Source organism: Rhinolophus sinicus, chromosome 3 (genome assembly GCF_057876585.1).
Source record: "Rhinolophus sinicus isolate RSI-liver-muscle chromosome 3, RSI-T2T, whole genome shotgun sequence".
Classification (NCBI taxonomy): domain Eukaryota; kingdom Metazoa; phylum Chordata; class Mammalia; order Chiroptera; family Rhinolophidae; genus Rhinolophus; species Rhinolophus sinicus.
The window spans coordinates 144,784,920-144,811,009 of NC_142503.1; the positions used below are offsets into that span (position 1 = coordinate 144,784,920).

Sequence of the window (26,090 nt, forward strand, 5' to 3'; positions counted from 1 at the left end):
CAGTACAAGGAATAGATCCATATGGGATGGAGGATTTAAAAGGTTTTGGGAACACTTTTTTCATGTGAGGTCTGCATGGGAGTCCAATATGTAAAACAGAAATACATGGAGCTGCTCGGATTGGTGCTAGGGTGGGGTGCCAGAGCCCCTTCCCCGTGCTCTGCAATGGATTCTCCTTGACAGCCCTGCAGAAGGCCTGGGGCTCTGCAGAGCAGTTTGGAAACCGTGGGGCTAAATCAGTGGTTCTGCAAGGGTAGCCCCTAGACCAACAGCAACAGCACTGTCTGGTGTCTTCTTTTTTTTTTTTTTTTTTTTTTTTTTTATTTTATTAAATTTATTGGGGTGACAATTGTTAGTAAAATTACATAGATTTCAGGTGTACAATTCTGTAATACATCATCTATAAATCCCATTGTGTGTTCATCACCCAGAGTCAGTTCTCCTTCCATCACCATATATTCGATCCCCCTTACCCTCATCTCCCACCCCCCACCCCCCACCCCCCTTACCCTCTGGCAACCACTAAACTATTGTCTGTGTCTATGAGTTTCTGTTTCTCATTTGTTTGTCTTGTTCTTTTGTTGTTTTTGGTTGTGTCTTCTTAGAAATATGAATTCTTTGGCCCCACCCAAGCCTTCTTGAATCAGAAATTCTGAAGGTGGGGCTTAACAAGCTGTGTTTTAGCATGTTTTCTGGGTAATCTTGATGCCCAAAAAGTTTGAGAACCAGTGGGCTACTTCATCTCCATAAAGTCATAGAGGGAAACCACCTGCTTTGAAAAAACATTTGAGGTTGGGATTAGGGACTTTGAAGGGAGTTGGGAACTGCCGCTGGGAGGCCTTCTCTAAGACATCAGCAGAGATGGATGAATTCAGGTAAAGCAGCAGAGAAGTCCTGACTACGGCTGGCAGGTGTCAGCGTGCACTCCCAGTAATCACATCTGCCCCCTGAATGCCTCAGAATAAGAGAGAGAAGAGAGTGGGCATTTGAAGTAACCTAGTGCTCTGTGTAGAAAGTCTAAGGAAAAGAGGAGTCTAGGAGGCCACAATGAAGTGACTGGCTATGAGGAGACTAGACTTGGGGTGAAGGTAACAAGGAGGTTCAGTGGATGGGGGGGATTAGGAGAGACAGAGATTAGGCATCTTCCCTAAGGGGAAGAGGGTGGAGAAGTTTCATTGTTTGGGTTCTCAGTGTTGAAACAATCCTAAATTATATCAAAGCCCAAGATTTGGCTCTACATCATGCTTCACAGTTGAATTTATATTTCTAAATGGACAAACTTGCATAGAAACCATTTCTATAAAATACACAAAATGAAAAGTTGTATTTTTTTCCGCATTCAAAAATACTTCAATTTCTATCTTTTTTTATATGTTGGTGTAATGTTGTCTTCATCCTATCTTGAAAAGGACTATACTTTCCTTTTTGTGTGTGTTTTCCCTTTTTTGTACCGGAGGTGCCAAAAAAATGTATACAAGTGGAGACTTTGGTCAACGTTGCTCAAGTAGTAGTTCTCCATAATCAGAAGTGTCTGGATGCTGATGGTAACCACTTTGAGCACCTCTTGTAATTGCAGAAGTCAAACGTGACTTGTATTCATCTTTTGTTATCAGTATATATTGTTTTACAGTTTTAATACAGTTTTCTTTTCTTAAAATGTATATACATGTTTTTGGCACCCTCTTTATATTTTTGTGGTAAAATACACACAACATAAAATTAACCATTTCAATAATTTTTAAGTGTACAGTTCAGTTATACTTTCACTTTTGGTGCTAAAATGTCATTCTTTTATGAAAAATAATAAAAACAGACTGTGGTTGTTGGGGGAAAGCTGTTTTCACTTGAAAAATTAAAAAGTTGGTACTTTATTTTAGGTTCCTAACTTTGCTTTGATGTTACTAGACTAAGAAATCCAGACATCTATGAACCACTGCCTTAAAAGAGAGCTGGGATTTAGAAGGGTGGAGAGTTCGGGAATGGAAAGAGGCAAGAACAAAGCCATACAGAGGGGCATGTGCAGGGCATTTTTTGGAGGGTGCACAGGAAGCATGTGACCCTAAGGGGTTGGCAGCCATCTTCGCATCATGACTGGAGAGCTTACATGACAACAGAGGAGGTGGAACAGAGAAATAGGAAACTGGGTCTAAGTCCCAGCACTTACACCACAGATGAAGGCCCACCTAAAGCCTATCCTACTCCTGGACTCTGAGGTTACTGTTTACATTTCTGTTTCTGCTTAAGCCAGTTTGGGTCTTGTTTTCTTTCACTTGCAACTGACAAACTAGTGATGGATAAAGCTAAAGTGATCCTCAGAATAAGGGAGAAGAAAGTGGGCATTTGCGGTATTCCAGGACTCCGGAGTGCAGCTCTTCAGGGACAAAAGGAGACTAGGAGGCTTTTGAAGTGACTAGCAATGAAGGGGTGGCATTGGGATGGAAAGGGAGGGTGGGCCCTGAGCTTCAACATGAAAGAAGAGGAGCCCATCAAAATGGTTTCTGTCCTGAGCCCTACTTTGATTAACACCACCGCCTTCTCAAGGATGAGGAAGGCCACCAACTCCTCCCAGGGAAATGATGCAACTGGTCACTAGATGGTGGTTGGATCTGCTATGGAAGAGTTGGGAAAAGGTAGACAAAGAGTTGTTTGAGCAGGTCCCAGGGATAAAAAAAAGGGGGGGGGGCTAAAACATGGGGAAGGGAAAGACTGGGGTGGGGGAAAGAAGAAAGAAAATTGCTGAAAATAAAGAGAACATAGATAAAAACCTAGAGAATAGGAGGGCAGCATAACATGGTTGCTAAGAGAGGGCCCCGGGACCAAACAGATACCATTTCCAAAACCCATGCATCACGTACTAGCTGTCTTAATTCACCTCACTAAGCATCCCTTTCCTATCTGTAAGTCAGCATGAAAGTGCCACCTTTAAATGACTGTGAGGCTCCAAAATATAGCATAAGGAAGCCCCTAGCAGAGTGTCTGGCAGGGGTAGGCATTCTTATTTGTATCTCCTAAGGATGAGATGGATGAATGCAGGAAGGCAGGAGAGGAAGAAAGTAAAACACTTTTTTTACTCAGATCCTGACCCTCCTCAACAGCAAGCAGCAAATATTCACTCTGTTTAGAAGCACCACTAAGGGAAAGAAAGGATCACACTAAAAGAAATGGCTTTTGAGAAATGCCAAAAACATTTACTTCATTTCCTCTGCGTTGCCCTCTTCTCTGACGGAGCCACAGTAAATGTGTGTTGAATTGGGCTGACAACAGTGTAGAATCTTCAACATACAAGGATGGAGGGTTCGGGGGAGGATCACTGAACAGAATAAAATATTAAAACAAATCAAAATATCCCCAGGTTTTTATTTCAGTTGGCAAAGTATGGCATTACCTCAGGCCAAATTTGATCTATCTGGGCCAGGCGGTGCCAACTCAGACTAGAGCGCCCTCTCCTTGTCCTGCACCCAGAGGCTGGGTGAGCTGGAGGTAACAATCGCTGGTGCTTTTGTTGTTCTACCCTGCAATCCTTGCCTCGGGAGACCGCCTGGCAACTGGGCTGGGATTGGGCGGGGGCGAGGGGAGGGAGGTAGCAGATCTGAGGAACAAAGAATGATCTGGCTGAAAGCACCCGGGACCAGGAAGGAGAGAGATGGGATTCTGATTTGGCGGTGCACCTGGTACCCGTTACTAATACAACAGGGTTATCTCGCATTATAAAGCACTTTACTGATAATAACAGTAAGTCATTTCTATAAGGCACTCTATTATGGTAGCAATAAATGATAGCCCTACGTCTGCATTATCTCCTCCAATCTTCTCAACATCCGCTTAGAGCATCTTATCATCATTTGTATAAGGAAACTGTGGCTCCGAGGTGTAAGGTACTTTGGTTACAACGCAGGAGAGTTCAGACTTGACCCCAGACCTCCAGATTCGGGCGGAGAAGTGGCCGAGACACCGCCGAGAAGCGGTGCCGCCTTCCTAGCCGAGGGACGACCGCAGGGGCGGGTCGGGAGCGCAGGTGGCTGCACCCCCACGAGAGGGCGGGCTCAGCCGGCAGGTTGTGCCCCGAACCTTCGGCAGCCCACACGCTACTCCGCCTACCCGAGAGCCCGCGACGGTGCTGAGAGCCGGGTCACACAGCCTTTCCCCCAGCCTCTCCGCGCGCCCCTGCGCAGCCCGCCCGCCGTCCGCCAGGAGCTCGCCCCGCCGCCGCGCTGCACGACCAGAGTGCGCCCTCTTCCCTTGCGGGGACAGAGGGCCCCGCCACTGTCATGCTGCCCGTCATCTACACGGTGCTGGCGGGCTTGCTGCTCCTGCCGCTGGTGGTCAATCTCTGTTGCCCCTACTTCTTCCAGGACACGGGCTACTTCCTACTGTTGGCTGGCTTGGCCCGGCGGATACGCAGCTACGGGCAACAGCGGCAGGTGCGCACCATCCTGCATGCCTTCCTGGAGAAAGTGCGCCAGACCCCACACAAGCCTTTCCTGATCTTCCGCGACGAGACGCTCACCTACGCCCAGGTGGACCGACGCAGCAACCAGGTGGCGCGGACGCTGCACGACCACCTCGGCCTTCGTCAAGGAGACTGCGTGGCGATCTTCATGGGCAATGAACCCGCCTACGTATGGCTGTGGCTGGGGCTGCTCAAGCTGGGCTGTGCTATGGCGTGCCTCAACTGCAACATCCGCGCGAAGTCCCTGTTGCACTGCTTCCAGTGCTGCGGGGCGAAGGTGCTGCTGGCCTCGCCAGGTGAGCCCGGGGACGGCTCGGCCCTGGCATTGGGCTCCTCTGCGCCTTGAAAACCCACCACAGCGGAGGGTACGGCGTTCGAGGGGGAGGTTCAAATCGGACCTGGAGGTGTAGAAGAAGGGGATGGCAACCCTTCCTCGAAAGGCTAATTAATGATCAGTAGAACCACCAGTTGTGGAAACTGACCATGAGGCCCTGTTAAGCACTATACATACAGTGTTGCTTTTAATTGTCACAACAGGTAGGGTTTGCTATCGGACTTTATAGATGAGACCACTGGGGCTCGAGAGGTGAAGCGTTATACTCCAGATCACAGAGCTGGGAGCACGGGGTTGACGAGGGAAGTTTGCCACCAGAGCCCAGTCTCTTAGCCAAGACTTCATAACATCTGCATTAAAATGCAAAGAGTCTTGGCTGAACACCAGTGGATCCACAAAAACTGTTCCCACTTCTGCTGCTTGAGATCATGGGAAAATCCCTTCCCCTCTCTGACCCTCGGTTTCTTCATCTGTAATGAGGCGGTCTTCACGGCTGCTTCCAGCCCACAAGTGCTGTTAGCCCCCCTGGATTCTCACTGCAGAGAGAAGGTGACCCTACTTAGTCCCACGGAGAAGACTTTGGGGATGGGCTGCAGTGCCCTAGTGACTCCCTCTTATCTCTTGGTTCTGTTAATCTCCTGCCATATTTCAACAAGACCTGAAATGGTTCATACCTTCATACTACAGTGGCAACCAGGCCAGAAAGAAACCAAAAACCTGTGACCCAGGGGCTGCTGGTTTTCCCTTCCCAGAAAGCTTCTCTCTGCACTTACATAAGGACCAGCAGTAAAAGGAGGCCTAGCCAGGTGTGGGTTGAAAGACATGGAGGAATAGAGAGCCAGGAAGCCTCACCTTTTGGGAATGCCTTTCTGTACCAAGCCTTATGCTGGATGCTTTTATGAGAGATAACATATCTTTATCCCGGTTACACAATTGAGGAAACTGAGGCTTAAAATTCCAACCTACGTCTGTCCAACTTCAATGCCCATAACTTTCCCTGTGTCATGCTACCTTCCTGTACATAGCCGTAAAGCAGTAGAGCTTTAGCAGTAGGGCAGGAGCTGGAAGGGATCAAGCATCCATCTGCTTTCCCCCTTTATTTCATCTCTCCCCCTTTATCTCATAGTTGAGGAAATGGAGGCAAGCTAAGCAGTTTGCCTAGTGTCACAGAAAGATGAGATACCTATTCACTTGTGAGGAACCAGAAAACCTGTTCCCCCAAAATGAAGGTTTTGTATAAAGTTTAAAAACGGTGACAGTTTTAAAGGCAACCAAGTTATTTGACGGTGATGGTCCTTTCAAGAAAACTCCCAACAATTTCTAGTTGCCTGAGCAAAGAGACAACTTCACTACTTCCTAATGAGAAGACTCTCGTAAATCTGTTACTTTACCAGTCGATTCAGAGGGAAGTTATTAGTGCAATAATTTTGTACTATCCCAGGCAGGACTGAAATACTATTAAACTGCATAGCACAGTCAGGCACCGCTTAACGATGGGAATATGGTCTGAGAAATGCATCATTAGGTGATTTCGTCATTGTGTGAATATCGTAGAGTGCACTTACACCTAAGCTATATGGTATAACACCATCATATATGTGGTTCATCATTGATCAAACCATCATTATGCAGCACATGACTGCATCCCAGGCCGCCTGTGAGGAAGGTCAAGGACTGGGAGTTTCGTTGACAAAGAAGCTTGGGTTTAAATGACTATAATAGATGGCTCTGTAATCAAGTCGGAAATACAGCCAGATAACTCCTTCTCTACCCAGGCAGCCGTCCTCCGTTGTTGAGCATTATGTTTCGGTTAGTGTACATGTACTTTCCTTTCCAGTGGACCTATGGGATTCTCTGGCAGTAAACTGACCTTTGAGAGAGGACACACATTTGCAAAACATTCAGTTTTTCCAAATCACTGAGAGACCATTGCACAACATGCAGAATTACTCTCTGAATGGAAACAGTTATTGCAAAGGTGGTAACAGAGTCCAAAGTTTCATGCTTAGTAAACATGCCCATGTGTAAATGTGTTGAATTGACTGGTTCTTAGAATTCTTTAAAGTTGGAAGGTATCTTAGAGATATTCTAATTCATTACCTTCTCACTTTAATGAGTGTGTTATACTTCAATAAAAACTTGAGAAAAGAAATTTTAATGAACATAAGAATCACCTGGGAAGCTTATTTTGAAAAACTGATTCCTGAACCCCATTCCCAAAAAACACTGATTCCGTAGGACTGTGGGGGGACCCAGAAATATGTATTTTTGTAAGCCCCACCCCACTCCCAGAAGATTTTGAAGCAGATGATCTGAGTGAGGACTAGACTTTGAGAAACAGTCTAGTTTCCACTTGTTCTATAGCTGAACAAAGACCCAAAGGGGTGATATCACTTGCACAAGGTCACATGGCTAGTTAGCAACAGAGAACTGGGGACAGAACTCAAATTTTTTTCTCATTTCCAGGGTACTTTTATTCTATTACACCATCTGAACATGGTAAATAAAGATGAGGAGTTTTAGAACTATTGGAGTGGTGACAATTCAACAGGATTTGATTCTAGACTTTGAGTTTTGGGCACAGCGCTTAGAAGTTAGTATATGTCCTTGAGTTCTGACTGTCACATTCTGGAATGTATGTAAAGGACCAGAACAGTGGCATTAATCATGAGGATTGATCCAGTTGTCATAAATCTGGGGGACCTGTAAAGCTTAACAGGGCTCAACTCTAAAGGAATTTCAGTATCCAGTTATTTCTTCAGAATTTACTATACTTACCAAAAGTCAAAGATTCACAAACATTTCCCTGAATATAAAAGAAGCACCCTTCTCCCAGAGAATATGTTCTTTCTGTAGTACATTTCAGAATCCTTCTCCATGGCAGGGTATGATGTAAATAATCTCATGGAAAACTTGCCTTCACTTATTTGAACCTGTGTTGTTGTAGATAGAAACCAATTTGGTGGTCTGGTAGTTTTTCAAGCAACTTCCCAAACATAGAATAAGAGGAAGACAGGAAAGCATATTTAATTTCATACAACATAGGATATTTTGTAAAAACATCCAAAAGAGCCCCCCAAATAGTAAGTTTGCTTTATTTCCAGTTATGCTAGCGTTAAGATCATCAGTAAACTAGCTCTTCTACTGGAAGGATAACCCAGGTCTTCTTCATCAGCTCACTTCATCAGTCAAAGTCTACACTGTCTGACTCAACACAGCCATGAAAGGTTCTGCAAGGCTTTATTAATGATTAAAGATGCTTTCTATTGCAAGACTGGGATCGAGGGAGGTTATAAAATGTCCCAGATTACCTTTGACCTGGTATTGCAAGGTTGTGAAAAACAAAATTGGACCTCCTTTAAGCAATGTGACAAAGGAAAATGCTTCCAATAATTTTCAAAAGTATTGCATTATTGAACATTCTAAAACGGGAAAGCTTCATTATAAAACTAGTGTCAAGACCAAGGAAAAGTCTTGTCACACAAACTTTTGAGGTTAGATTGAGAAAAGCAAATGGTACAACCATTTAATTTCAAATCAAGAAACATTTAGAGAGTCCCCACAGGGACAAGCTAGCTGCCTTTATGGGATGGGGAATTAAGACGATGAATTAGTTCAAGAATCTTACAGTCCACTGAAAGAACTAAGCCATGTACACAACTGATTGTGACACCCGGGAGAATGTAATAAGTATGCTGGGAGAGCTACAAAGTGCTGTAGGGAAAAAAGAGCAGATGAAAAAGGCTTCTTGGGGGCCTTGACAACTGAGCTGGGCAAGTGCACTAGGGGAGGGTGTATTCCAGGCAAGAGGAGCCCAGAGGCAGTTTTCATCACAGTACCTCCCACAGTGAGATGCTACATTAAAGGGCAACAGCAGACTGGACTTAAATAATAGTAATTCTTTAAAGCTGTTTACTGAAGAGATTACACTATTGAGAAAATAGGGACTCAAAAAATCCAAGGAATGGCCAATGGCCAATAGTAGTGACCTCGTTTCCATGGAAGGTGGTAATTTTCCAGTTTCAAATGTTAGTCAAGGACCAAGGCATAAAGATAATCTTATCTCCACTGCTTTGATCTCTCTGGGCTGCCTAAGGAGTCACTTAGATGAGTTGCTTCAATGCACTTTGTCTCAAAGGTTTAGAATTCCATCAAAAATCTTTGAATAATGCCCTAGTAATATGGAGCACATAGTAGTCATTCATTAAATGTTTGTTATATTAATGAGTTCTCCATTCTGGTTGGTTGCAACAGGCTTTCTTCTCTGAAGCTTAAGAACCATTGGGTTGGGCATGAGGGCATAAAAAATGATGTTAACACGTTGCATACGGATCAAGAGAATCTTCACGAGGGATTTAAACCCCGCCGTACGCAACGTGTTAAAAAAAAGTCATATGTAGTCTGATTTGAGAAAACCCATTTAGACCTAATGTCCCTGAGGCCCAGCCTCACCCTACCACAGACTTGTTTGCCTCTGGCACTGGGCTATAGAAGAGAGGCACTCTCTTGCTGGGTCTCATTACCAAAGAGGGTGATGAGCACAGGATGGATCATAGCGGGAGGGTCTGTGTGTAGGATATTGGGGGGCAGAAACACAGACATACATCAAATGATTAGTGTATTCAAGGGCTGGGATCCCAGCCAGCCAGCCCAAGGTCTGCATGGAGAGCTAGCTTAAAGATGTTCTCTCAAATTTTTCTTCTTAGCCTGCTCATAACTAAAGTTTGCAAGGGGAGTGGTTGTACATCTCCACTGAAAAGCAAACCAGCACTTTGTTAGCATTTGTGGGAATATTTAACAGTTCCTTTTCTTTAGAAAGAAGAAGGGAGTGAAGGGGGTAAAACAAAATAAACTCTAAGTCATCTGTTAATGTTATTGAATCTGGAGCAGGACAGAGTTCAGATTATTCTGCATAATGAGTGGAAATGACCAATATTTAAAAGGGACCACCCCACAGCCTCTGAGAAATAAGGAAGTACATAGTTGGTCAACAAGGTGACATGGTTGCTTATAGACATCAAGTGATAACAATTATGTAAGGCTTGGTATGACCTGGTAACCTCATTCCAAGGAATAACCCTTGATTCCAGGGCTACTCAGAAAACATGAGTTCATGTAAGCAAGAACTTTAACTGAGAGAAATGAAAAATATTATTAAGAAATTATATAATGACGTAAATGTAAGATGAGTATGTATTTCCCTGTTAAATATTAATTTACTCCTGGGGGGACTTCACCTTGATTACACACCTTTCTGACCTCAGGGTGATTTGTGGGGGAGGTAGAGATGTATATGCGTGTCTCAGTCTGAAAGGTGTTCCAACACACATTGTGCTGGACTAGTCATTGTGTATAGACTAGACGATAGGTTATTAAATACTGTGTTTCCAAAGTGTCAATGAGAGAAATGCAAAATCACAGTTACAAATGGCATTTTAAAAACTGTTTTCAGACTGTCTGCAAGAGCTGTGTTAGAATCTGTGTTTCAGTTGACTTTCTAAATAAAGAAAATTTCTGTTTCATTCTATTTAATTTGTAAAAATACTGGTCACTTTAAATGATTTTAATAATCCACTATTCTTTTGTGACCCACAATTTAAAAAACACAGTCATTTTTTTTTTTCTCAGACCAAAGAATGTGCTTATGAAATTTAGAGCTTATTTCTCAGATCAGCTGAAGCTTCCTAGCGGAACTACTTGGTACTGATGTGTTAAAAAAATAAATAAATAAATACAGTGTTACATAAAGTTGGCTTCCATCATTTTTGTTAGTTAGCATGGCTTCCTTACTTGCATTTCTCTTTTCTTTCCTTAAATTTTTTTTCATCACTGGCCCTGTGGGGCACATATTGGGAACAACTGGAGTATTTTGAGATGTATATGCATATAACTATGCACTTATGTATCTTGGTTTTTACCCATATGTCCATTTGTTTGTACAGTTTTCAGCCCACCCATCTGCTTATTATGAAACCATCAAAATCCAACCTTTCCTCAAATACTGGAATTTGGTGATATTTTCAGATGTGACAAATTCCATGTTTAAAAATGCATAACTATAAGTATCATTTGTCATATCGATATTTTAACAAAAATTATGCTGAAAACAAAATTACTATGAAGCTTGGTGCGCTGACAGAACTTTAATGGACTAATTGAATTTGTTTGGATTTTTTTCTTATGACATTCAGAACTACAAGCAGCTGTTGAAGAGGTGCTGCCAAGCCTGAAAAAAGATAACGTGTCCATCTATTACGTGAGCAGAACTTCCAACAGAGATGGGGTTGACTCTTTCCTAGACAAAGTGGATGAAAGGTCCACTGAACCTACCCCAGAATCATGGAGGTCTGCAGTTACTTTTTCCACTCCTGCCCTATACATCTATACTTCTGGAACCACAGGTAAAAATAAAGAGAGGATTCTGAAGGAAACGAACCCATCCTGAAGGAGTTCAATGTTGGGTTGGGTTTTGAAATGTTCTCTTTCTTTGAGGAAACTTATCAGATAACTAATACTTCAGGGGATTTAGCTCTTGGTCTATGGGAACTGACCTTATTTCATAGCCTATGATCCCATTTGGGTTTCTCCACGCTACGTGTATTTTCCCCTAGTTGGTATGTAGAAGAGATAAAGAGGTTAAGAAAGATTTACAGAAATAGTTATGATGATGGATGAAATTTGGCACTGAATAGGTTTTTGGAATTTTTTAAATGATCCTTGTATTTTGATATTATGTTTAGAGTCCATGTGTATTGTATGACCAATTATAAATGAAACACCAGAGAAGACACGTGATATAACTGAGAGAGAATAACAGAATGAATAAATAAGTGAAATTTCTATATGCAAATATGGACATATCTCCAAGATACATTGTTAAGTGGGAAAGTGCAGAAGAGTGTGCATATTTTTTAAACAGGAGAAGGGCAAGAACCTATGAGCAAATGTTCATAACTGCTTGTATTTACATAAGGAAACACTAAAAGAAGAATAAGAAATCATAAAAGTGGTTATGGATAGTCTATTTAATCTCTCTGAATCTCATCTTTCTAATTTGTGGATTAGAGAATATAATCTACTTATCATTAATTATAAGAATTAAACGAAATTTTGAAAATATCTTGCAAGGTGGTAGGCACAGAGCAGAAATTCGGTAAACATTCCTTCCTTTCTGTTAAAATTACTACTGTAACAACACTCTAACACCGGGGTCAGCAAACTGTAGCCTGTGGACCAAGTACAGCCCACCCTCCCCGACCCTCACCCCCACCACCTGTTTTTATAAATAGTTTTATCAGAAGACAGCCACATTCATTCCTTTATGTGTTTGGCTGCTATTGGCTACAATAGCAGAGTTGAGCAGTTGCAACAGACACTGCATGACCATGCAAAGCCTAAAACATTTACCGTCTGGCCCTTTGCAGAAAATGCTGACTCCGGGTCTAAATGATCATGGCCCTCCCTTATGTAATTCTCTAATCACTGGATGATGAATCTTCCTACACCAGATCTCTCTGCTAGACCACATGTCTGTGAATAACCAATCTTGGTTCACTCGTGCCTTCTCTTGTATGTTTCTTTGCAAAGGTCTCCCAAAAGCTGCGACAATCAATCATCGTCGCATTTGGTACGGAACTGGCCTGACTACTATCAGCGGGTTTAAGAAAGATGATGTCATCTATACCACGCTCCCTTTGTACCACAGTGCCGCCCTTATGATTGGTCTACACGGATGTATTGTGATTGGTAAGCTTTTCTCTCACAAAGGACTGGAGATTAGTCCACATTCACAGCTGCTCATAAGCAAAAGGAGTACAGAATTTGGCTACTTTCCTGGGTGCTAGGAAGGTGTTTAATTCTATGTTAATAACAAGGCTATTGGGCTCACATATCACAAGCAGGTATCTAAAATAATTTCTATTTTCTCATGCCTGCTTGTCTAGAGCAATATAATGCTCTAATAGTTCAGTATATCAAGAAGGAAATTTAAAAATATTTGAGGTTTTTATCCGGGTTAAGACACTGGTTCTTATAGTCCATAAATAATTCTCCTGCATCATTACCATCTTCAGAAATCTGCCTGTTGATCTCCATCAGCATCTGACTTAAACTTCTCCTTCAGTTGTCCTCATTCTACTTCATTCTTCCCTCCGCTCATGGCTCCTCTGCTCTGGTCACAATACCTAGACTGTCATCTCTTCTCTTTCCTTCTCACTCTTTACCATTCAAATTAGAGTTGCCATCTTCTCTTTCAGTAGGATTGACGCCATTTTTATACATTAAACCTCAGTCCGATATCCACCTCTTCCAGGAAGCCATCCCTAACACTCCTAGCTAAAAAACTTATTTTTTTCTCCCATGTGGCATTTCATTATAAATAGTCACATATGTATATGAATACATATACATATACAATTGCCCAAGCCTCTGCTTCATTTCTCTCATCAACTTACTGATCAGCTATAAAACACTTAGCCCAGTATCAAGCCTCCAAATCAGCAAGAAACAACTGGCTCTGACCATATTGCTGGGCCCTTCAAGAACAGGGTGACTCTGAGTCTCCCGAAGAGACAGATCAATCACTTACACATTTGCTTATGCAGCAAAAATACATGCTAAAGAAGAAAAAATAGCATTTAAAAATTTTTCTCTTCTTTTAAAACATTAGACTTGAGTATATTTAGGAGTAAAAATAAATTAATAACATGAAAAAATATTTCTGAGTTTTTTAATTTCACTTTACTACATTTCTTGCCAGTAATGGGGTTGAATATGATATGAATATAAATTATTTTTATCCATTGTGTTAGTCTGCTACTGTTACTATAACAAATTACCCCAAACTTAGTGGTTTAAAAGAACACAGATTTATTCTGTTACTGTTTTGAAGGTCAGAAGTCCTAACAATCAAGGTGTCAGCAGGGCCAGCATTCCTTGTGGAACCTCTAGGAGAGAATCTATTTCCTTGCCTTTTCTGGCTTCTAGACGCTGCCTGCTTGTGGCCCCTACAAAGCATATCACTCTCACTTTTTTGTTTCCATCATCCCATCTCCTTCTGCCCTTGACCTTCTTACCTTCCTCTTAGGAAGACCTCTGTGATTACATTGGGCCTACCACATAATCCAGGATAATCTTCCCATCTCAAAATCCTTGATTTGGGGTGGCCAGTTGGCTTGGTGGTTAGAGCACAGTGCTCATAAACCAAAGTCACCAGTTTGATTCCCACATGGGCCAGTGAGCTGTGCCCGCCACAATTAGATTGAAAAAAACAATGACTTGACTTGGAGCTGAACTGCAACCCCACAACTAGATTGAAAACAACGACTTGACATGGAGCTAATGGGTCCTGGAAAAACACACTCTTCCCCAATAGTCCCCAATGAAAATTTAAAAAAAAAAACACTTTGATTTAATCACATCTACACAGCCCCTTTTCCCATGTAAGGTAGAATATTCACAGGTTCTAGGGATAGGATATGGACATCTTTGGGAACCATTATTCTGTCTACCTCCCCCATCAGAGAAGCATTCTCCTGCCTGCTCAAGAACCTGGTTGTCCATTGCTTACAAAATGAAGTCTAGTTCCTCCACCTGGCACTTTGAACATCTCTATGATTGCACTGCTAGCTCATCTCCCATGAGCCTTTCACCACCCGTCACAGGCCAACTGCGTCTTGGCCATCTGGACTGTCCTATCTTTACATTCATGCATTTTGCTCTGTCTGGAATTCTCTCATCTTTCTCCATTTCTCAAGAGCTAATTCAAATCCTGCCTCTTCCAAAATATGCCTGTCTCAGCCCTTGCCCCCAAGCAGAATTAATCAATACACACACACTCACGATCCTTTAGGGTCTCATTTGAATCTCTTATTTATTGCACACTGACTTTTATTAGAAAGACTTTTTTATGAGTCTTCTCCCCCACTAGATTGGAAGCTCCTATAGGACAAAACCAGGTCTTCTTTTTTTTGCATTGAATATAATTGGTACTCAATACGTGTTTGTGAATATAATACCTAATTCTACCTTTCAAAAGTGACAAATGTAGTTGGGGAGACTTTTTTTTTTTGTAGCATTTCTTTACTAACCTTTCTATGCCTTCTCTGTAGGTGCTACTCTTGTTTTGCGGAACAAATTTTCAGCGAGCCAGTTTTGGGATGACTGTAGAAAATACAACATCACTGTCATTCAGTATATCGGTGAACTGCTTCGGTATTTATGCAACTCACCCCAGGTAACACTTTCCATATTTCATTATCTTTTTGAAATGGATAAGATGAGAATTCAAGTCACTTTGGGTCATGCGAGTCTTCTGCTGATTTGTATGTGTCAGTTTTCATTTTAGACTACAACAGTTTGTCACAATAAAGTACTTGACACCACCCTGTCTTATAGAAGAGAGTTACTAGATGGCAATTGCTATTAATATTACTTCCTATCTTCGTACCTGTTTTCACATCTTACCCACTACCTAGCATATCCTCTACTCACCTCTCTGCCTATTTAAATCCTACTCACTTTCAAAGCTAGCTCAAATGATACCTTATGTGTTAATCCTATTTGGGTCACTCCAACAAATGGCATCACTCTCTGCCCTACATCATTTGATTTCTATCCTATGATGGGACTTGTCACATTGTAGGTGTTGGTCTTCATGTCTCCCATCCTTCCTAGGCTGTAAAATTTTTGATGGCAGGGACCATATCTTGTCTCCTGGCCCTATCTTATACCAAAGGTATTCAAGAAACTTATTTAATGTTGCTTAATGAATAAATCCCCATGTGGCTTTGAAACCATCTGACTTAGTCTGTCACCAAGCTTGGAACAGATTCCCCAGAGTAACTACAAGGACCTTGGTTCTACCCAGTTTTCAGATATTTAGATATCTTGTTTGAAAGAGTAACTCCTGCCTAGTTCCTCAGCTTTCATCAGAGATACAGCAGCCTGCCTGGGGACCAAATCAAAGTTTTTCAACAGTGGCACTGCTGACATTTTGGGCCCATTCATTCTTTGCTGGATGGACTTATTCAGTGCACTGTAGGATGTTTAGTAGCATCTTTGGCATTACCCAGGACATGCCAGTAGTACCCCCCCACCAGGCCATGATAATCAAAATGTCTTCAAACATTGCCACATGTTCCCTGGCAGGCAAAAATCAACCATAGTTGAGAAACACTAGACTACATAGTGCAGTACATTCACCAGATTCTACTCCCTTTAATTCTTTCACTCATCATAGGAAAACAAACTCAAAGAATCACTCAATTGATTAATTGCTATTTATAAACACCTATGTTCAACTTACATAACAGCTTCTGTGTGCTATAGAAAGTTATACAAGATGCTCTTGCCCCATTTCTCTCATTCAGTCTCTGCCCACGTGTCACCTCATCAGAGAAGCCCCTCCTACTAACTATCAAATGTATCACTCTGCCTCTTACCATTCATCCCGTGGGTTACTGCTTTTCACAGCACTATTGCTCCTGACATCGTACAGGTTTACATGACTGTTGTCTGTCTCCCCCAGTTATATGCAAGCTCCATGCACCAGGGGCTTTGTTTGCTGCCAGATCTCCAGCACCAAGACCTGTACCTGGCACATCCTAGGCATCAAGAGATTTTGCTGAATGAACCTCTAAATTCTTGCCTTTGAAAGATATATAATTAAGTTGAAGGAAATAATATGTTCCCCAAAAATGTTTGGGCTTAGCACATATTATTCTGATTTTGGTGACAGATTCAAAGGATTCATGAAGGTCATAATTAGCTATGAGCTGGGTTTGGACCTTTTCCACAGCAATTTCTGTTGACGCCATTGATTTATTTTTTTCACGTTAGTATTCCATCTGTTCCTCAAGATTGTATGACTCTCTATTAAAACCCAGAAATCCACATGGGGTCCTTCTGTTTGGCTTTTCTTCTCTGTCTTAAAGGCACCTCCTTTAACTGTCAATTAAGAGTCTCCTGAGGGAAGCCGTGTTCTATTAGTTCTAAGAGGAGCCCCCTTTGGATTTGAGGAAAAGAGACATGTTTGTGTGTAGCTCTTTCGGGCTCATACACACTCACACATACACACACTTCTACCTTTCTCCTTTCTCTTAATATTGTGTCAGATGCTGGAAAACAAAGACAGTTTGGGCTTTTATATCTTCAAAATATGTTAAGATTTGGTGTATAATTCATGGATGACCTCTAATCTAGAAGTAGATTTAGAGTTCCTGTTTGCCCTTGCTTCTCCCCACTCTTGAGTTCGGGTTTGTCTGGAAAATACTTATAAGAATTGTAAGAAATGATCAAAGTTACCTCAAAAAATTTTAGATAAAGTTTTTTTAAATGATACGATTTTACATATAGATAACCCTACGGACAAAAAGCTGTTAGAACAAATAAATGAATTCAGCAAAATAGCAGGATACAGTCAACACACAAAAATCAGTTGCATTTCTATACACTCACAATGAACAATCTTAAAAGGCAATTGCAAAAACAATTCCATTTACAATAGCATCAAAAAGAATAAAATACTTAAGCATTAACTTAACCAAGGAGGTGAAAGACTTACATAATGAAAACTATGAAACATTGTTGAAAGAAATTAAAGAAGACATAAATTAATGGAAACACATCCCATGTTCATGCATTGGATGATTAATATCATTAAAATGTCAGTACTACCCAAAGCAATCTACAGATTCAATTCAATCCCTATCAAAATCCCAATGATGTTTTTTGAAGAAATAATAAAAATCCATTCTAAAATTCACATGGATTCTCAAGGGACCCCAAATAACCAAAACAGTCTAGGAAAGAAAAAAAAAAGACTCATACTTCCTGATTTCAAAACTTACTACAAAGCTATACTAATCAAAGCAGTGTGGTACTAACATAGAGACAGACATAGACCAATGGAATAGAATAGAGAGCCCAGAAATAAACCCACATATATATGGTCAAATGACTTTTCAAGGGTACCAAGACCATTCAATAGAAAAAGGGCAGTCTTTCCAACAAATGATGCTGAGAAAACTGAATATCCACATGCAAAAGAATGACTCAACTCTTACCAAACACCATATACAGAAACTAATTCCCAGTCACCCTCAGGGCAGGAGTTCCCTTTGGCTCAAGGGACTTAGAACAGTGCTTAAGAACAAGGAGTCTGGAGTCAGCAGGCCTGATGCCTGACTCTGCCATTTGAGCAGGATACTTAACCTCTCTAAATCTGTTTTCTATTAGCCAACAGCGGTAATAATAGTGCCTACCTCACAGGGAGCTGTGAAGGCGAAATGAAATGATGTGCATAAAGCATGTACCAAAGTACCTGACACTTAGTAAATAATCAATAAATGGTAGCCACTATTATCATTATCTTTAGTGATTAAGAATGTTAAGCTCATAATAGGTATTCCACACATGTTCATTGAATGAATGAAAGAAAATTCTGCCCCATATATACAAAGGAAGAAATAAGAGAAGACATCCAAATTAGTCAGTCACTCTCGTCTGAGGTTGAGAGGGCATTGGGTAGCAAAGCTGTTGACTTAAGTGAATTTTACAGTATTATTGTTGAATAGTCTTTATCCATTTTACCTGTGCCATTGTTCTATTTGGGCCATTGCATCCAGAGCGCCAGTTTATAATGAAAGGTTAGTTAGGTTCATTTCCTACAGTGTGCAGTTGCCAGCTGCCATTTTGTTTGTGTCATTGCCTAAAAAGCAATGTCATTTAGGAAAAAAAGTTTTATCAGAACAAGATATTATTAAAACTGAGTGTTTCTCTACTCCAGTTAGGGATTGAAGCCACAGGAAGGGGTCTAAATGAGGCTTTGTCCTGCCTGCTGTGAGTGTGACCCAGGTGGGAGGAGGAAAAAGGAACCAGAAAAGAGTTTCTGGGGCCATACGTAGAAGGCATAAAATTTAGAAGAGGAAATAAAATAGACCAGAACCCTGAAACAGCTGAATAGATTCAACTTACCTCCTAGTGTTGTCTGCCTTCCCTCCAAATTTAGGTAACCTCTGTGGTCCATTCCCAGCCTAAAATTTCTCTCTGTAGCACCTCCATTCTGATAGAAAACAGGATAGAGGGGTATGTGGCAGCACAGGGTGGAGCGGGACCAGTCAGACCTGTGGGGGCCAGGACAGGAACAGGACAGAGGAGAGAGGGAAAGAGCAGAATCAGGGAAGGTTTGCCAGGGAAGGTGAGTTTTGCAGAGAAGTTTTCCAGCCATGCAGGAAAAGAAGGGCTTCTCATTAGCTGGGACAGCATATGCAGAGCCGTGGAATGAAGGACCTGGTGTGTTGGGAACAGCAAGCATGTGGCAGGAGGCGGGACTGATTGACTGGGCCAGGTGGTGAGTGAGGGCTTTACTTTGCTGAGACGTAAATGTACATGTGACAAAGCACCACTAAAGGGCCTTTTGTGGAAGAGTGATGTGGAAGATGTGTTTTTAAACAGTCTTTTCAGCGACAGTGGGAAAATGCACTGGAGGGAGAAAGGGCTCCAATGTATAACAGAGAAGTTGAGCTTCCCCCTTTCATTCCTGTCGCTGGATGCTCTCTTCTCTCCTTAGGAAGTCAGGCAGAAGTATAGCGTATTCATTGTTAAGAACATGGACTCAGATTTTTTTCTAAGATGATGAATACCTTCTGCCTTTCACCTCTCGGAAGACTTCCCAAAACCAGAAGGACAAGAAAAAGACACACAAGCTCCATTGTCTTGGAGACATTGCAACCGGGAACTACATAGTACATAGAGCTGAAAGGGGGAGGTCCCTGACATCACAGGATTGAGAGAGGTGAAACTTAAGAGGCAGGTGCCAACAAGAAGGAAGCTGATTGACTTCCTGAAATCTGAGAAATTGAGTATAACTGAAGGAGGGATGCTGTATCAGGCTTGAAAAAAGGAGGAGCTTTGAAAGTGAAAGTCTATAAGAAGCAGCTAGACCTGCTGCTCCCCTCTCCCAGTCCTGTAGGAGGTAGGTTTGATCTCTTGAGAAGACCTAGAAAAGCTTGAACTCAAGGACCCCAAGAGCAGAGGAGGGCAGAGGTGAGGCACTGACAATAGAGATTGAGTAAATATCCTCTTACTGACTAGAGAGACACCCCTCCCCCCAACTCCCTCCCTTTCCCTGTGCAGCTTCTAGATCTCCAGTAGCCAGTTTATGCTTGTAGGCAAGAGAATGGAGAAGGGTAATTCTTAGGAAGAACTCAACTTTCCCAGAAAATAAATTGGACATTGGCTCACTGCCCCATCACTGGACAAAGCAGCCCACCTGGCAGTAGCCTCTGCCCACCACACAAAGCTGTTCAAACATCTTTAAGTTGCCTTGTTCCTAATGTAAACAGACATCAAGGATCAGCAGACACTTGAGGAAAACTTCCAATAGGAAAGATCGTCAAAAGAAATAACATTAATTCAGACGGCAGAAGAAAACTTCCCCAAACCTGCAATTAATATCCTCAGAGATATTATATTCATAAAACAAGACTAGTATGATGCCAAAACAAACAAACAAACAAACAAACAGAATAAGACCTCCTGAAAAATAAAAACATGATTTAAAAATGTTTTAGTTCATGGAAAATTTGGAAGATAAAGTTGAGAAATCTTACTGAAATTTGGAGAAAATATAAAGTGATTACATGAGGGGAGGCAAGATAAGAAGATTAGAATATCAGACCAAAAGATCCAGCATCTAATCAATAGGAAATCAGAAAAAGAAAATAGAGAAAGAAATTATCAAAGAAATAATACAAAACAACAACAACAAAACTTCCCAGGACTGAAGCACAGATTGAAAGGGCCAATAGTGTACTGAATAAAATGAATGGAATTAAAATTTTAAAATCCACGCTATGATGAAATTTAACACCACCAAAAAAAAGAGAGAGAAAGAAAAGATTCCATAATAACCTTTGACTTGCCAATAACAACCCTGCAAGCTGGAAAACAAAGGAGCGGGGCCTTCAAAATACTAAGTAAAAATTATTGCCTATCTAGTATTCTGTATCCAATCAAATTATCAGTCAAGTGTACAGTAAGAATATTTTCAGACATCCACAGTCTCAAAATAATGTATTTCCTACACACCCTCCTTCAGGAAGTTACTGGAGAAAGTGTTCCACGCAAACAGAAGAGTGGAAGGAGAGAGATAAGACACAGGATCCAGGAAGGAGAGGCAAAGGGAATCCCCAGGCGTGGCGAGCAACTAGTCCAGAATGGAGCTGAAGGCTAAAAGGAAGCATACTGGAAAAAAGGAAATTATGTCATCTGATAGATTTCACTATGAGGAAAATGTTACTTAGAGGCTGTTCAAGGATGAGAAAAGAGTTTCTACAAATAGAAACTAAGAAAATGAAGCAAATGAGCAGAGAGGCAATTTATTCCAGGAAAAACAAAAATGTATTCAAGAATTTGATCATAGTATATTACTTGGCTCATCCATAGTATATTATGAGCACTGGATGTTGATTTAACCCAAAATCGTGATATTGGAAAAATGGGAGAGAGGATGGGAGAGAGTTTAATCCTCATCTAGCACAATAGGAAATCAATAAATAATGTGTAAAATCAATGAATCAAATGATAGCGGTATTAGCAATTAATTTAGAAATATGGAGATCAGAAGAAACAGCTACAAGAGTTCAAAGTGTCTGCCTCTGAGGGGTGAGCTGGGGTAAAGGACGAGGACAGAGAAGCATAATGAAGAGCATTCTTCATTTAAAAGCCCTTCAGTACTTTCAACTCTTAAACTGTGTGTGTGTGTCTTTTTTTTTTTAATTATGGAAAAGAAGTCATATAGAATTGGATTTGAATCTTGGAGCAACTGTGCTGCTACCTGTGTGATCTTGTCAAATTATTTTAACCTTCTCAAGGCTCTGTTTCCTCAATTGTAACATGAGGCAAATGCTTTATTACCTCTCACATCTTGGTAGGCTCCTTTAGAAACTTAAGGAAGACAATACTGGTAAAATGCGTGACATGTAGAAGACATGATCCCTGTTAAAGAAAACTGAGCAGGTGACCCTTGACCTCAACTACAGTAGTTCTTTTGAGGAGTGGCTTTGGTGATGAGAAAACACCATTTCTCTTCTGGGAGAGGAAAACTCGAGTCACACCTACCCAGTGTTCTCAGCCACTGGTGAGCGAAAGCTAAGCTGAGAACCAGCCATCTCAGAAGGCTCTAGGATCTCCCGGTTTGTGTTCACAAACATTTCCTTAATCCCTTCTGCTGGTGTAATAAGATCCCTCAGTTTATGATGCAAACTGAACCCTTCTATTGTGACTATGAGCCCAGATACCTGCCACCCGCAGGTGACAGCAGCACCTGTGAGGCTGGCATGCTTTCTGCACACCCAGGGCACCTGCAAACTCCTGTGTCCTCAGCCCTTGCCCTTGTGCTGATGTCCTGGCTACTAACTGTTGAACAGGAAAGTCGGGGGTTTCCTGGTGGAGGGTATTTCTTCTTTTGCTACAGGGATTGCTACAGGTGCAGGTACTGTGCGTGATATAGAAATATATTTGACCTCAAAGGTATTTACAATCTAATGGGGAAGATAGATGTTCACCACCCATTAGACAAGAAAATGAACTAAGAAGGTGATTGTGGGCTACATATGAAATAAGTAAGGTCTTAAGTTTACACGTTGGAATGCTACTTTGAGGCTTTTCACACAGGCCTGGGAGCAGATAAGCCCCGGGTCAGGTGGTTATTATTAAGCAAAAGTTTTAAGTATTCCTCAAATATTTGTGATGTTTTATTCCTGCAGTGAAAGTGAGGGACAGCAGTGGGGTGAGGAGTAGTGGTCTCTTAAAAGTTGACAGTCTGTACTGAGAACAGTGCCTTGTGGACAGGATGACTCTACAATTCATTATCCAAATAGAGACACTTGAGAGTGAAAGGAGTGTAATTAAAAGCACATCGGGACAACAGGCATAAACAGAACAGGCTTTGGCAAACCAGACATATGGTTTCCCTTACTATAGGTACTTGGCAATTATAAAAGGGAATAGAAGGAGATCCAAGATGGCAGAGTAGATAAAAACTGTGCTTGATTCTTTCCATGAACACATTAAAATTACAACTAAATTATAGAACAATCAACCTGGAGAACGACCTGAAGTCTGGCTGAACAGAAGTTTTATAACTAAGGTTATAAAGAAGCCACATAGAGACTGGCAGGAGGGGTGGAGACATGGAACTAGCTAACCCCAAACCTACATGTGGCAGCTGAGAACTGGGAAGGATATTTCAGCCCCAGAGTTTTCCCCCAGAGGAGCAAGGGACGCCAGCCCCAGATGGCCTCCCCAGCCCAGAGTACTGGTGGCACAACATCTGGCTGTGAAAAATCATGGGGATTCCAACCATCTATGTGGGACGGAAGGTGGCAGGAAACTCAAACATCCTCTTAAAAGGTCCAAGCACAGACTTTCTCACTCGCAGGCACTCACCTAGGGCTCCAGCGAAAGGACAGTGACTCAGAGCTGTCGAGGACATACAGGAGCAGACTGAATTGTGTTGCTTCAGATTGGGGGCTGAAGGACAGTCACCATTTCCCTGTGAGGAGGTCCTCCTCCCATGCAGCTGGGAGGCGGGCGCCATCTTTCCTGTGTTGAGCCCGCCTCCACATGGCCAAATGTGAATCTGATTGGTCTGGTGAGCTCTGCTGCTCCATTCTGCTGACTCACTGGGACCCCACCCCACCCAACTCCCCAAACGCTGGAGGCACTTACTCTGCAAGCAGCCAGCCCACCCGCATTGCACTCTTTCTTGGAAAACTATCAGAGTCTGATAGACCCCAGGCAGGCGGCTACTGCCCTCTGTGTGCTCTGAGACGTTTGCTGAGTAGCTTCAGGTTCAGCACTTGCACTAAACCAGAGTCTACATTAACCTGCTGACTACAACTCTTCACATTCTAGTGACTCTCTGAGACCCTGCCTCACCCAACTTGCACACCAAAGAAGCCTTTATCAGGGGCTGAACCATAAGAGAGCTGGCAGGTGGCAGCAGGCCTCATGATGTCCTGGCATTTTGCAGAGCTACCCTAGGCCCAATACTGGTGGCAGATATCCTCAGTTTGCAGCATGGCCTCACCCAGGTGCCCCCAGGGTTAGCAAAGGCAGCAAATAACCACGAATCACCTTATAGCTCCTACCAGGTAGTCCCCGGCCAGTCACAGGCAGTGGGTGACCTGGGCCTGCACTGGAGCCCCTCGCAAGAGGTCCCAGAACCAACATACCTGGAGATTGGCTTCAGACCACAGCACAACACCACCCAGTTAGCCCCACAAATGGCACACCCAAAGGGCAGTCTCAACAGGCACCAGAGCCCACTGGGGCAAATCCCAGTTAGTGGGGTAAGCCCCCTGCACAGCCTGTAAGCTGTGGACGTGGCAAAACCCCACAGCCAATCAGCCTAAGGGTCAATCCCACCCACTAACATTCCAAAAGCAATCAAGGCTCAACTATAACAGGAGGGCACACAGGGACACTCCTGGAACACACAGTGCAGGTAACCAGGGAGACCGTGCCACTGGGCCCCATAAGGCACCTACTATATAAGGGTACCTGGCTACAACTGGAGGACATAGCAGATCTACCTAATACATAGAAACAAAAACAGAGAGGCAGCACAAATGAGGAAATAAAGAAATACATCCCAAATGAAAGAACAGGAGAAAAATCCAGAACAAGAACTAAACAAAATGGAGGCAAGCAACTTACCAGATATAAAGTTCAAAACAATGGTTATAAGGATGCTCAAGGAACCTAGTGAGAACTACAACAAAGATAGCAAGCATACCAAAAAAAAAAAAAAAAAAAAGGACATAGAAACCATAAAACAGAATCATCAGAAGTGAAGAATACAATAACTGAAATGAAGAATGCACTAGAAGGAACCACCAGTAGACTAGACGAAGCAGATGATCAAATTAGCAATTTGGTAGACAAGGTAGAAGAAAACACCCAATGGAAACAGCAAAAAGAAAAAAGAATCCAAAAAACTGAGGACAGTTTAAGACATCATCAAGCATAACAATATTCACATCATAGAGGTACCAGAAGGAAAAGAGAGAAAGAAAGGAATTGAGAACCTATTTGAAGAAACAATGACTGAAAACTTTCCAAAACTGGTGAAGGAAATAGACATACAAGTCCAGGAAGTGCAGAGAATCCCAAACAAGATGAACCCAACAGGCCCATACCAAGACACATTATAATTAGAATGGCAAAGATTAAAGCCAAAGAGAGAATCCAAAAAGCAGCAAGAGAAAGGCAACTAGTAACTTATAAGGGCCCTCCCATAAGATTGTCAGCAATTTCTCAACAGAAACTTTGCAGGACAGAAGGGATTGGTACAAAATGTTTAACGTGGTGAAAATCAAGGACCTACAACCAAGATTGCTCTACCCAGCAAGGCTATCATTTAGAATGGAAGGACAGATAAAGAGCTTTTCAGACAAGAAAAAGCTAAAGGTGTTTATCACCACCAAACCAGTATTACAAGGAATGTTAGAGAGACTTCTTTAAGATGAAAAAAAAAATCAAAATTATGAATAATAAAATGATAGTAGCTACATAGCTATCAACAATTACTTTCAGTGTAAATGGATTAAATGCTCCACTCAAAAGACATAGGAGGGCTGAATGGATAAGAAAACAAGACCCTTACGTATACTGCCTACAAGAGACTCACTTCAGATTGAAAGACACACACAGACAGAAAGTAAAGGGATAGAAAAATAGATTGCATGAAAATGGAAACAAACAAACAAAAAACTGAAGTAGCAATATTTATACCAGACAAAATAGACTTTAAAACAAAGGCTATAAGGGAAGCATTTGAGATCTTGCTTCCTGGCATATGTCAGTTTGGTTCAAATAAAAAATAAAAATAAAATAAAATAAAATAAAAAGCTATAACAAGAGAAAAGAAGGAGCCGGTAATTCCATTTCAGGGTATTTATCTGAAGAAACCCAAATGCTACTTTGAGGAGACATTTGCATCCATATGTTCATCGCAGTATTATTTACAATAGCCAGATGTGGAGGCAGCCTGAGTGTCTGTTGATGGAAGAATGGATAAAGAGGAGGTGATACATACGAGTATATACAATGGAATATTGCTCGGCCAGGAAAGGGAATGGGTTCTTGCCACCTGTGGCAGCATGGATGGACCTGAAGGGTGTTGTGCTGAGTGGAGTATATCAGACAGAGAAAGACAGATGCAATGTGATTTCGCTTATACGTGGAATCTAAAGAACAAAATAAACAAAACAGAAACTCATAGATACAGAGAACATATTG

At 41.9% G+C, this 26,090-nt stretch overlaps 1 protein-coding gene across 1 annotated transcript in view; it reads left to right on the forward strand.

Annotated features, from left to right (window-relative positions):
- The first annotated feature begins 3,641 nt into the window (after positions 1 to 3,641).
- The window catches only part of SLC27A2 (solute carrier family 27 member 2), a 37,293-nt gene continuing 14,844 nt past the window's right edge, over positions 3,642 to 26,090 (forward strand). The window contains exons 1-4 of the mRNA XM_019730669.3: positions 3,642 to 4,746; positions 10,976 to 11,185; positions 12,372 to 12,530; positions 14,894 to 15,018. Coding sequence (XP_019586228.3) covers positions 4,269 to 4,746; positions 10,976 to 11,185; positions 12,372 to 12,530; positions 14,894 to 15,018 — 972 coding nt within the window. The 5' untranslated portion in view covers positions 3,642 to 4,268. The remainder of the gene's footprint in view (positions 4,747 to 10,975; positions 11,186 to 12,371; positions 12,531 to 14,893; positions 15,019 to 26,090) is intronic.